Here is a 14,171-nt window from a genome sequence, read left to right as displayed (position 1 = left end):
TAAAAAATAAACACAAACACGCTTACTACACACATATCGTTTGGACCATTCGCATTCACTTGGGCTTTGATTTGTCTTAATTTTTCTGAGATTTGGCCATAGTTGTGGTTATCCAAGCACATATTAAAAAAACAGAAGTGTAAAAGCGCAACACAAGTGAGAACACACATATGATATCAAAAACACCCTTGAAAATATTTCATATTAACAAAATCATTATCCTCATATACATGTATATTGTACTATATGTGTATGACATCCGACGCTCCATAGAGATGTCTGGAGCGGCCGTTCAGGTCCGCCGAAAAAACTGACAGGCGGACCTGAATGGCCCGACTGTGTGAAAGGGGCCTTACAGTGATCCCAATGGTCTAACAGTCTGTGAAGTGCCAATATTCAAGTGCTGGGCTGGGGATAGAATATCTTGCTATGCCTAGAAGGACTCATTAACATTGATCCTAAAGCCTAAACTTATGCCGCGTACACACGACCGTTATTCATGTCATGGAAAAAAATATGTTTTTCTCGACGTGATTCCTCTCAAGCCTGCCTTGCATACACACGATCGTGATAAAAAATGCTTGAGCAAAGCGCAGTGACGTACAACAGGTACGATGACACTATAAAGGGGAAGTTCCATTCGAATGGCGCCACCCCGTCGCAGTAAGCTACGCCGTTTACGTAAGGCGTACGTTCGGCGTAAAGTTAAACCATCAAATAGTTGGTCTAAGTCATGTAGGGTATGGACGTCGGAACTGCTGTCGGATTTTACGTCGTTTACGTAAGTCGTACGTGAATGGGGCTGGGCGTAGGTGTTACGTTCGTGTCGTAGGCATTGAACTGGCGTATCTTAGGGAGTAAATTCGATGCGATTCTGAGCATGCGCACGCATGCGCCGTTTGTTTGGCGCTTCATTTACATGGGGTCACTCTTCATTGTAATACATCACGCCCACTACCCGCCTACTTTGAATTAGGCGGGCTTACGCCGGCCCATTTACGCTACATCGCCGTAACTTAGGGAGCAAGTGCTTTGTGAATACTGGTCTTGCCTCTCTATGTTACGTCGGCGTAGCGCATATGAGCTGCGCTACGCCCGCTCAAAGATATGCCGCTGTACGTGAATCTGGCCCTATGTCTCTATGCAGAGGTGACCATCTTGGTAGAGGCAGGGCTCTCCTTTCTGGTATGTAAGTCTCCAGTAAAGAGAACAGCGAGCAGCAGAGCAGCGAAATCCCCAAATCTCATGCCAAATATGCTAAGGAAAAAAGTCAAGAGCCGGAAATCTCTATATTTAGCTGAAAGGCTGCAGGCACACACACATACCGGGAAGTACATTGCAAGTTTTGATGAGGAATTCCAGAAAAAAGATTTTCAGTATTTAATAGGCTTCATAGATAAAAGTGCCAGAAGAGATTAGGGAATCTGATTGGCTGCTATATGCAAGGTAGACTATTGCTCTTGCAGACATTTTCATGCATGGCTCAAGGTAACTTTTTTTAAAAACACATCTAAGAACATTTTGCAGATATTTTAGTGTCCTGGATTTATACAAATCTAAAAAAAACCTTCAAATTTCATAAGACTTGTTTTCATAAGACTTGTTTTCATAAGACTGGTTTAGATTATTCCATCTTCTTGAAGATTCCAAGCACCAGTACTGCCGCCATTATGAGGAAGGTGTTGCATGTTAGATTGGTCTTGCCGTTCGCATATTCATTGCAGAAGTCTCCAGAGCAGCAGGATGTGTGCTTAGAGGCCACAAATACATTGTAGTTTGTTGGATTGCATTCCCTCTCCTGAACACATTTTTTGGTAATCTTCACATTGTGAACTGAATACAAACACAAATAGGCAAGTAAGAAACATTGGATGATCAAGTTGCCTTTTTTGTTACATTATAATTTTTATTAGAGTTTAAAGGAGTTGTAAAGGAAACATTTTTTTTTTGCTGAAATGACTGTTTACAGGGTATAGAGACATAATAGTTAACTGATTCCCTTTAAAAAATATTAAAAATAGATAAAAATCAATCATATAATGTACCTGCAGTTTCTAGTTTCGTTTTTGCATGTTGTTTCCTGCTTCTGTGATGTACAGAGCTACAGAGCCAATACAGGGCAGTGATGGTTTGGAAAACGAAACTGATTGGTGCTGAGGGGTTTTAGACACACGGTAATCACACCTCGTTGATTAGTGACCACAGAGAGAAAGCTCCCAGTACTGTGGTCATCAGGAAACAGACAACCAGGAAGTGTTGAGATCAGAGAAGAATTAAAACGAACAATGAGGACATGAAAACAGCACTGCATTAAGGTAAAGGAAGCTATTAACCCTCCTGGCGGTATTCCCGAGCGTGACTCAGGGTGGATTTTTTGGGCTGGAATCGGTATTACCAAGTCACGCTCGGGGTAGCTATGCAGAGCCTGCAGCGTGCACTGGCTTACCTTGTTCCTGGATCCTGCGATGCCACCGCGCTGTGTGAGCGAGCGGGACCTCGCTCGATTCACACAGTGCCCTCCTGTGCCGTCGATCTCCGTTCCCTGCGACATTACGACGCACGGGGCGGAGATCGGCGCCAAATTCAAAAAGGTAAACAAACACTATACATACAGTATACTGTAATCTTATAGATTACCGTACTGTATGTGAAAAATACACTCCCCCTTGTCCCTAGTGGTCTGTCCAGTGTCCTACATGTTCTTTTATATAATAAAAACTGTTCTTTCTGCCTGCAAACTGTAGATTGTCCATAGCAACCAAAAGTGTCCCTTTATGTCAAAAATGGTTTTAAAGCAGCTAGAAAACAGCGATAATAAATTAGAATCACTTGCAGAATTGTGCGATAGCGATTTGTGGGGAAATTCGGCATGAAAAAAAAAATGACAGCGACAATTCTGCAACTGAGCAAATTTCAGTGATTTTGAGTTGATTACATTATTGAATAATTTTTATTAGAATTATATTATTTGTTATAATTATTTATAATTATTTATTATATTATAATTTATAATTTTGTTTTTAAAAAAATGTCATAGCCGGGATGCCTATTAGATTCTTGTTTGGTCAGATTTAAGTGAGTAATTCCTAAGAATTACAGACCTACAATATAAAACGCCAAATTTCCTTGCAAATAATTGTACCACTTTCAGCACCTTTTTTTCTGAAATAATCATACCGCCAGGGAGGTTAAGATAAAAAAAAATTCCTTTACAAACCCTTTAAGGGTCTGTTCTCACCAGAACGTGGTGCTGGAAACCCACATTCCGTGCACCGCTTTCAAAATGCAACGCACTTGTGATCTGCAGCAGGTGCCAGTGCAATGCTAACGACACCCCAAATGCAGATTGCAAACACAGTGCGCTTGTCTGCACTGGATTGCGTTGTACAGAAGTACCATGTGATCCGGTTACTCTGCATTATGTAAAGTAGTTCTTGCAATACTTTGGCTATAGTCCGGCAACGATTTCCGCCCATTCAAATGAATTGGGTGAAATCGCACCACACCCAGATTCAGGGGCGGACTGACAACTCATGGGGCCCCTGGGCAATAGGAAATTATGGGGCCCCCGGGCAATAGAGGATTATGGGCCCCCAGGCAATAGAGGATTATGGGGCCACACAGTATACACACACATACAGTATACATACACAGTATACACACAGAATACACATACGGAAAAGGTACTGGAGAGGCATGGCAGATATAATCTTGGGATTTTTAGACCAAAAGGATGCCAGTAAGGGACGTTTCAGGGACAGATGTAAAAAAACACAAATTTTTACATACTGTCTCAGATTTTACTGCGGCTGGCAACCCTGATGGGGCCCTACTAGTGGCATAGTGCCCGAGTGCCCGAATGGTCAGTCCGCCCCTGCCCAGATTGCATGTGAATCGCACAGGAATGCACAGAGAAGTTCTGTGTGATTCATGGTGTAAATTGTCCCTCAATGTACATGACCAGCAACATATAAATTAAGTCAAACTGAGACAAAACAACAAGGCAAAAATATGATTACCATCCCAATGAAACAGGTCAGGCAAGAAATCTCAAAATTGCCCACCCAGGCCAGTTACGTAATTCACTCACAGAGTGAAGTGAATAGAAAACTACAAGGTCTGGCATCCTTTGCAGCTGTCGGCTCCTAAAAAACAGCTGCCCTTGCAAATGATTGGATGTCAGAAGTTGACACAGATTTACATCACTTCTTTTTTATCTTCAGTATATTAGACACTATGGCCCAGATTCTCATACATTAGCGCTGCTCCTGGGCAGCGTAATATATGAGCTCTACGTTACACCGCCGCAGGTCTACAGGTTTAAATCCTGATTCTCAGAACACTTACCTGTAAACTTGCGGCGGTGTAGCGTTAGATTGCTCGGCGCAAGCCCGCCCAATTCAAATGGGGCGGGCACCATTTAAATTAGGCGCGCTCCCGCGCCGAGCGTACTGCGCATGCTCCGTCGGGTAAATTAGCCGACGTGCATTGCGCTAAATGACGTCGCCCCGACATCATTTGCCTAGATGTATACGTAAATGGCGTCCAGCGCCATTCACGGACGTCTTACGCAAACAACGTAATTTTTATTCAATTCGACGCGGGAACGACGGCCATAGTTAACATTGGTTGCGCCTGCTAATTAGCAGGGGCAACCTTACGCGTCGGGTACGCTACGCAAACGACGTTAATTCGCTGGGTCGACCTCGCGTATGTTCGGGAATCGCCGTACTTACCTCATTTGCATAGACGACGGGGAAAAGCGACGATGCGACACCTAGCGGCGGGAAAAAAAATTACTTTTAAGATCTGACAGCGTAACAGCCTTACGCTTGTCAGATCTAATGGGTACCTATGCGCAACTGATTCTGAGAATCAGTCGCATAGATACCCGGGGCCAGATGAGGTGTTACGACGGCGCTAATGGTGTTGCGCCGTCGTAACGCCTTTGAGAATCTGGGCCTAAGCGTTCCATATTGCAACAAGCATTAGAAAATGAACAATTATATTGACACCCAAAGAAGTCATATACTTACGTACTGCTTTGTCTATTTGTGTAAAACACAGGCTAGAGGAGTTACAGATCACTGTTGGCTGTTGGTTGCACAGAGTGTTGTTTTTCACATCAGTGCATGAATAGCAATGTAAAGATGCCACTAAAATAGAAAAATATAAAAGTGAGAGATTGGTGTAAAGTACTGGTAACAAGATTTCTGTCAACAAGATCTCGTCCTAAATTGGATGGAACATGTTTTTCTCCTAAAAACTGATGTAACATGTTCCCAAAGGTACAGTGGACAGATCCAAACCACAGAATGTGTGATTCTCTGCAAAACATAAGTATCCTTATATGTTATCCCTCTTAAAAACACATTAAATAGAATAAAAATATGTAATAACCTGCCAGATATCCAGTGTGTACCTAGCTTCCTGTTTGGGCTGAGAACACAAAGGGGGTGATTTACTAAAGGCAAATTCGCTTTGCAAGAGAAGTTGCACCTGACAAGAAAATCTGCCTCACTTTTTAGTGAATGAGGATCAAGATCTGCTGATTTTATACAATCATGTGCAAGCAAAAATGCTGGGGCAGATCCACATACATTTGCGTGGGCGCAGCGTATGTGAGATACGCTACGCCGCTGTAACTTACTTTGCAAATCTTTGAATCCTGAAAGAATTCGCGCCGTAAGTTACGGCGGCGTAGTGTATCTCTTGCGGCGTAAGGGCGCGGAATTCAAATGCGGCGAGTAGGGGGCGTGTTTCATTTAAATGAAGCTCGTCCCCGCGCCAAACGAACTGCGCATGCCCTGTCCATCAAAACTCCCATGGTGCATTGCTCCAAATGACGTTGCAAGGACGTCATTGTTTTCATCGTGAACGTAAATGGCGTCCAGCCCCATTCACGGACGACTTACGCAAACGATGTAAAATTTTCAAAATTATATGCGGGAACGACGGCCATACTTAACATTGAGTACGCCACCAGACAGCAGCTTTAACTATACGCCGGAAAAAGCCGAACAGAAACGACGTAAAAGAATGCGACGGCCGCTCGTAAGTTCGTGGATCGTCGGAAAAAGCTAATTTGCATACTCGACGCGGATTACGACGTGAACGCCACCCAGCGGCCGCCGGAAAATTGCATCTTAGATCCGAGGGCGTACTAAGGCCTGTCGGATCTAACACAGATGCCGTCGTATCTTGTTTGGTGGATACCAAAACAAAGATACGACACGCAAAATTTGAAATTACGCGGCGTATCAACAGATACGCCGGCGTAATTTCTTTGAGGATCTGCCCCGCTGTTTTTTTTTTATTTTCCTTGTATCGGTTGGGTATTTTTTGCACACTGAAATTCCACCAAAATTACTAAGCTCTTGAAAGGTTAACATCCTATGTAGCTTTAGTAAACCAACCCCAAAGTCACACTGAAAATCTAATCAGCATTCTCAGTTGTGCCTGCTGAACTACAGAACCCCTTCCATCCCCTAGCTCCCCCTGTCCTACTCTACATGCATACTTTGATTTAATTTCCCAGCAAATCTATGCTGCTGCCTTGATTTTAAAGCACCTGCCCACACATCATATGTAGAAGAGATCAAGCCTATCTACTGGGAGATGCAAGTCTATTAGCTAGATTCAGAGAGAGTTAGGCCGGCGTATCAGATAGATACGCCGACCTAACTCAGAATCTGCGCCGTCCTAAGTTTAAGTGTATTCTCAAACTGAGATACACTTAAACCTAGCTAAGATACGACAGCCTGCGCCGTCGTATCTTAGGGTGCAATATTTAAGCTGGCCGCTAGGTGGCGCTTCCGTTGAGTTCGGCGTAGAATATGTAAATGACTAGATATGCCTATTCACGAACGTACGTGCGCCCGTCGCAGTAAAGATACGCTGTTTACGTAAGGTGTTTTCAGGCGTAAAGTTATTCCATCAAATAGCTGGACTAGTCAATGTTAAGTATGGCCGTCGTTCCCGCGTCGAAATTTGAAAATTTTACGTCGTTTGCGTAAGTCGTCCGTGAATAGGGCTGGACGTAATTTACGTTCACGTCGAAACCAATACGACCTTGCGGTGTACTTTGGCGCAATGCACACTGGGATATGTACACAGACGGCGCATGCGCCATTCGTAAAAACGTCAATCACGTCAGGTCACCCCCCATTAACATGAAACATGCCCACTCAGCCTAATTTGAATTAGGCGCGTTTACGCCAGCCCCATTTACGCTACGCCGCCATAAGTTAGGAGGCAAGTACTTTGTGAATACAGTACTTGCCTCTCTGACTTAAGGCGGCGTAGCGTAAATATAATACGCTACGCCGCCTTAAAGTTGCGGCAATCTACGTGAATCCAGATACATGTTATTAGAAATTGACCTTCCAGCAGCTACCCCTGCAAAAATGTTATAGACTTGGAAATGATGCTATTGGAACAAGGTTAAAACAGAAAAAATTTACTGGGACATGCACTAGAGAGGAAGATGGAGGTTTGAGGTTAATGCCTGGACATACACATTAAGCAAACCCATATGATGCGGTTAGTTAAACAATAAATCAGCATTAAAATCCACCTAAAACCAACATTACATTGTGACTTCTTACATAATTTAGGATCTTCATTGTTAAAATATTATAATTCCTAGTTGTGTTCACATTTTTATGGCTTTGCAGAACTAAATGCTGGTGTCACCCTCTACAATGTATATTGAGCAAATAATTGCAGAGTTTATCTGTGTAAAGTAAAAGTAACTTTTTTATTGTATCATTGTGGGACAGAAAATGAATTAAGCAAATTTAACAAATTATCTCTGTGCCACAGAAAAAATCAGTCTCTCACCCGCAGAGCTGCTGTGATATAACCACCCAAATGGGGTGTACGAGATATTAATTGTTTTTCCAAATTAATGAAAGGAAATCTCATTTATGGAGTCTCCAAGAAAGAAGAAGGGTTTAATCCAGCAGTGCCCTTGTAATTCCAGGTATAGGTGGCATTGGTCTTTAACTGCATAAAATATCTGGAAACTGTGAATAAAATATCATTTTAGATATCCTTGAAGAATGTATAACTTACCTCCTGAAATAGTCAACATGGCACTCAGTGAAAATAATCCTACTTCGAAGAAATTCATTGTGTTGAAAGAGATGGAATATTATGGAAAGCTGATGTTTGGATAGACTTGTCTTTTTATAAGTATGAGAAAGGGATCCTCCTATACACAAGGCGGGGTCTGAGAATTTTCTTCTATAACATATTTTAGGAGGTTTTATGTATGATTAATGACATACTCTACTATAGATGAAATAATCTGCAGCTTTCAGATTTTGTTTATGAACAGTGTGTCTTACCATTCATCTCACCTAAGTGATTCATCACAATTAGTTAGTAACAATGTTATACTATGAAATTATAACGAAAACAGGGATTATTTATAAGTATTCTTAATCTACTTCTGTGACACCCTGAAAGTCTATAAATCATATTCAAATATAAGTGGTGTGAATCAAGTTATTTTTTTAAATAACAAACATGTTATACTTACCTCCACTGTGCAGTTCATTTTGCACAGAGTGGCCCTGATACTCATCTTCTGGGGTCCCTCGGCGGCTGTCTCGGCTCCTCCCTGCAATAACTCACCCCCTTCATGGGAAGCTCTCTCCCAAGGGGGCTAGATTGTGGGCGCACACCCGTGATACAGCTGGTGACTATAGCCACCGACTGTATCACTCGGCCCGACCTCTGGCGTGCTGTGTCATTGGATGTGATTGACAGCAGTGCGAACCAATGGCTGCGCTGCTATCAATCTAGCCAATCTAGCCAATCAACAGCCAGGCTCCATTTAGAAGAGGACGTCGGGGGATGTGCACAGCAGGTGAACAGGCTCAGGTAAGTAAAACAAGGGGGCTGGGGGGGGGGGGCGTCGTTGCCAGGTGTTTTTTCACCTTAAAGGAGTTGTAATGGAAAAAAATGTTTTGCCTAAAATTAATGTCTATTAAATTCCTTCATCTTTATTACCTCCGGCGTTCTAGTTTCTGTTCTCTCATTCACTTCCTGGTTTGCGACGCTCGTTGATGTAAGAACTACATTTCCCAGTATGCATTGCGGCACGCCCAGTAATTCACACCTCCTTGAAGTCTCTAACACGTAGAGAGCGTCCTGCTACACAGATGTAGTTGCCAGGAGGGGGTGAGCACGTTACTGACCACCGCAGTAAAGCCTCCCTTCACGGTGGTGAGTAACAATCAAGTAGGAAGTGAACAGAACAGAGAAGAAATAGAGCAACTTCTGAGCAAAAACGAACAATGAGGAAGTGAAAAGAGGAATGTCTGCAGGTAAAGGATGCTTATTATGAAAAAAAACTAAATTCCTTTACAACCCCTTTAACCCCCCTGGCGGTTTTCCAGAGTCTGACTCGGGGTGAGATTTTTGGGCTACGATCGGTAACCCCGAGTCAGACTCGGGCTCGCCTCGCTGAATCCACAGGCTTGGTTTACCTACTTGTCCCTGGATCCAGCGATGCCACCGCGCTGTGTGAGCGAGCGGGTCCTCGCTCGATTCACACAGTGCCTCTGTGTGCTGCCGATCTCCATTCCCTGCGACGTTACGACGCACGGGAGCGGAGAACGGCGCCAAATTCAAAAAGGTAAACAAACACAATACATACAGTATACTGTCATCTTATAGATGACAGTACTGTATGTAAAAAATACACACCCCCCTTGTCCCTAGTGGTCTGCCCAGTGCCCTGCATGTTCTTTTATATAATAAAAACTGTTCTTTCTCTCTGCAAACTGTATATTGTCCATAGCAACCAAAAGTGTCCCTTTATGTCAAAAATGGTTTTAGACCAGCTAGAAAACAGCGATAATAAATTATAATCACTTGCAGAATTGAGCGATAGCGATTTGTGGGGAAATTCGTCATAAAAAAATAAAAGTAATGACAGCGACAATTCTGCAACTGAGCAAATTTCAGTGATTTTGAGTTGATTACATTATTGAATAATTTTTATTATAATTATATTATTATTTGTTATAATTATTTATAATTATGTATTATATTATAATTTATAATTAAAAAATAAATAAAAAATTCATACCTGGGATGCCTACTAGACTCTTGTTTGGTCAGATTTAAGTGAGTTATTCCTAAAAATTACAGGTCTACAATATAAAACGCCAAATTTCCTTGCAAATAATTGTACCGCTTTCAGCACCTAAAATCTGAAATAATCATACCGCCAGGGAGGTTAATGCATAGAATGTATTAAGGTGAAAAAACACGAACCTTTACCACACCTTTAATATAGCCTTAATTTTTATCTGAAAATAAATATTGCTATAATACCAGGGGTGAATAAGGAGCATGTACATACATATATTTTTTTCTCCCTGAAGTGAAAAGATTATAATCCAGGCACAGAAATATATCTCCTGTCTTGGGTCTATTGACAAGCATAGGTGTGGGTAGAGGTAGATGGTTTCATGCTGTAATTGAGGGTGTGTATACGTATTATTACCCAATCATTTTGCTGTCAAGTATCCTCATTTACTTCTTAGATACAACAAAGCAATAAACCATGGAGATAAATGATAATTGTATCTAAGTCATATTAGAACACAGGTGGGACTTTATAGGATTGTTTCACCTTGCTTAGTAGTACATAATAGCCTTTTCTCAAAGGTTCATACATTTCAGATTTGTCTATGTCCTGAGTCACCCACTGGCTTCTTAAGCCCCGTACACACGTCCGAGGAACTCGACGTGCCAAACACATCGAGTTCCTCGTCAAGTTCAGTGCTGAAGCCGCAGAGGTTCTCGGCGGGCCGACTTTCCTCATTTAACAACGAGGAAATAGAGAACATGTTTCTCTATTTGGCCCGACGAGTTCCTCGTCAGCTTCCTCGCTGAAAAGTGTACACACGACCGATTTTTGGAGGGGCGCAAAGGAAAATAAAATTGCAGTCTCACTGTGCCCAAACGCAGCCACTGTGCCATGCCATCAAACGCAGCCACTGTGCCATCAATTTGCACCACTGTGCCATGCCATCAAATGCAGCCACTGTGCCATCAATTCGCACCACTGTGCCATGCCATTAAACGCAGTCACTGTGCCATGACATCAAATGCAGTCACTGTGCCATCAATTCACACCACTGTGCCATGCCATTAAACGCAGTCACTGTGCCATCCATTGTCACCACTGTGCCATGCCATTAAACGCAGCCACTGTGCCATCCATTGTCACCACTGTGCCATGCCATTAAACACAGCCACTGTGTCATCCATTGTCACCACTGTGCCAAGCCATTAAACGCAGCCACTGTGCCATCCATTGTCACCACTGTGCCATGCCATTAAACGCAGCCACTGTGCCATCCATTGTCACCACTGTGCCATGCCATTAAACGCAGCCACTGTGCCATCCATTGTCGCCACTGTGCCATCCATTGTCACCACTGTGCCATGCCATTAAACGCAGCCACTGTGCCATCAATTGTCACCACTGTGCCCTTTAATGGTCGCCGCTGTGCCAATTGTCCCCACTGTGCCCTGTAAATTGCTTCCCCCCCCCCCCCCCCGCCTGGCACTTACCTTTACTGGAGTCAGGCATCCACGTCCCACGATGTCTTCTCCCGCCCTCGATGACTGACAGGTGTCTCAGCCAATCAGGTTACCGGTAGCCAGAACCGGCCAACCTGATTGGCTGAGACGCCTGTCATCTTATCCAAGGGGCGTACAGTGTGTGCGCTCCGAGAATAAGCTTCCGGGACCCGAGGGCTGTATTGGGAAAGCCTATCAGAGCTGTTGCCTTTGATAGACATTTCCGTACAGCCAACCAGCTGGCGTTATTCAGATGGCCGGACATGAGCGCCGACCATCTGAATAACAGCGGCGATAATAACATAGATTCGTGCAATGCATGAATCTATGTTATTTCAGTGGCGGTGAGAGCCAGAGGGGGCGGCGCTCCAGTGTCCTCTATGGACGAACCGCCACTGCTAATTACTACTGGTGGTCAAATACAAGATCTCTCCAGTGATTTAATATGTGGAAAACCATATTCAGCCTATACAGTATATCTATATTAGGGGCTCAATTACTTTTTTGTTGGGTATAATAAGTACTTAAGCGTCTTTCTAAATAAATTTACTCTGTTATGATATTATCTTCACTTGTTTTCAGTCTATGGCTTAATGTAAAGTAAAAACTGAGTTCGTTTGTTAGCACTGTAGTAAATGACATATGTGTCATAGCTTGTTTTATAATGCTGAAAAAGTAAATCTGGCTATTACATTTGTGGTTATTATAGTATTAGCTGGATCATGGTTACAGTTCAGAGAATGAGAGCACGTGATAAAAAAAAGAAAAAAAAGCCCTGAAATGTAGCAACTGTGGTATGTCGTTTGCTAGTAATAATAATTGTGATCATAATGATTAATTATTTTCTATTATTTAACCACTTCTCATGCGGACAAATTCTGGCACTTCGCTCCTACATGTAAAAATCCTAATTTTGTTGGTAGAAAATTACTCAGAACCCCCAAACATTATATATGTTTTTTTTAGACCCTAGGGAATTAAATGGCGGTCATTGCAACTTTTTGTGTCATATGGTATTTGAACAGCAATTTTTCAAATGCGTTTTTTTGGGGGGGAAAAAAATGTTTCATTAATTAAAAAAAAAAAAAAAAACACTAAAGTTAGCCCAATTTTTTTGTATAATGTGAAAGATGATGTTACAACGAGTAATAGATAGGTAAAATGTCATGCTTGAAACTTACGCTTGCTCGTGGAATGGTGCCAAACTTTGGTACTCAAAAAATCTCCATAGGCAAAGATTACATTTTTTACAGGTTAAAGGTTTAGAGTTACAGAGGAGGTCTTGGTACATAATTATTGCTCTAACGTTTGCGGCGATACCTCACATGTGTGAATTGAATGCCGTTTACATGTGTGGGCATGACATATGTATTCGTTCGCTTCTGCGTGCAAGCTCGCAGGGACGGGGACGCTTTAAAACATTTATTTTCTATTGTTTATTTTCATTTTTTCATTTTTACACTTTCTTTTTTTTTTTTTTTTATCACTTTTATTCCTATTACAAGGAATGCAAACATCTCTTGTAATCCTAATGGCACCCCCACACACTGGAAACCACAGCAAGGTGTCCTGTACTCAGGACTGCACTGCACTAGGCAGTTTACCTGCAGCCACATTTTCTGAAAAGATGCAGGGACCTTTTACCTTCATTTTCAGTGAATACAGCAGCCCATGCAAATGAATAGGCTGCTGTGCACTAGCAATGCAGCTGTGGGGAAACCCCATTCAGTGCATTGAAAAGGTATTGATACCCATTGAAATTTTCCACATTTTGTCATGTTACAACCAAAAATGTAAATGTATTTTATGTGATAGACCAACCCAAAGTGGCACATAATTGTAAAGTGGAAGGAAAATGATAAATGGGTTTCAATTTTTATTTTTTTACAAATAAATATGTGAAAAGTGTGGTGTGCGGCAGTATTTAGCCCTCTTTACTCTGATACCCCTAACTAAAATCTAGTGGAACCAATTGCCTTCAGAAGTCACCTAATTAGTAAATATAATCTACCTGGCCCAGATTCAGAGAGCAATTGCGTCTGCGTAACCATAGTTATGCAGCGCAATTGCTTACTTGCGCAGGCGTAACGACTTCTCCTGATTCAGAGAGCTTGTTACGCCTAAGATATGCGTGGCATAAGGCTCTTATGCCCTCATATCTTAGGCTGCATTCTTACGCAGGCCGCTAGGTGGCGTTCTGGTAGTGGTCAGCGTATAGTATGCAAATTGCATACTAACGCCGATTCACTACCCTGCCCTGCGTATGCAGTTTACGTCGTTTGCGTTCGTCGGTTTTTTGCGTAAGGCTGCCCCTTCTATAGCAGGGGCAGCCAATGCTAAAGTATACCCGTCGTTCCCGCGTCGCGAAATTTGAAATTTACGTTGTTTGCGTAAGTGAATCGTGAATGGCGCTGGACGCCATTCACGTTCACTTTGAAGCAAATTACGTCCTTGCGACGTCATTTACCGCAATGCACGTCAGGAAAGTTTCCCGACGGAGCATGCGCCCTACGCTCGGCGCGGGAACGCGCCTAATTTAAATGATTCCCGCCCCCTACGGGATC

At 42.6% G+C, this 14,171-nt stretch overlaps 1 protein-coding gene across 1 annotated transcript; it reads right to left on the bottom strand.

Annotated features, from left to right (window-relative positions):
* Positions 1–1,270: 1,270 nt before the first annotated feature.
* LOC120915502 (lymphocyte antigen 6E-like) lies at positions 1,271–8,204 on the bottom strand. Its single transcript, XM_040326064.1, has 3 exons — positions 8,077–8,204; positions 5,037–5,156; positions 1,271–1,833 (listed from the first exon to the last, which is right to left on the bottom strand). The coding sequence occupies exons 1-3, from the start codon at positions 8,132–8,134 to the stop codon at positions 1,625–1,627; spliced, it is 387 nt and encodes a 128-aa protein (XP_040181998.1). The 5' UTR covers positions 8,135–8,204; the 3' UTR covers positions 1,271–1,624.
* Positions 8,205–14,171: the final 5,967 nt, after the last annotated feature.

The sequence above is a fragment of the Rana temporaria genome, chromosome 10 (genome assembly GCF_905171775.1).
Source record: "Rana temporaria chromosome 10, aRanTem1.1, whole genome shotgun sequence".
Taxonomy (NCBI): Eukaryota; Metazoa; Chordata; class Amphibia; order Anura; family Ranidae; genus Rana; species Rana temporaria.
This window is presented reverse-complemented; position numbering and strand designations above follow the sequence as displayed.

Excerpts from the sequence above, each read along its gene's own strand:
- LOC120915502 (XM_040326064.1), bottom strand. The coding sequence starts at position 8,134 with ATGAATTTCTTCGAAGTAGGATTATTTTCACTGAGTGCCATGTTGACT. Across the intron at positions 5,157-8,076 it reads CATGTTGACTATTTCAGGAG|TGGCATCTTTACATTGCTAT; the intron begins GTAAGTTATACA and ends TTTCTATTTTAG. Across the intron at positions 1,834-5,036 it reads ACAAATAGACAAAGCAGTAC|TTCACAATGTGAAGATTACC; the intron begins GTAAGTATATGA and ends GTTTGTATTCAG.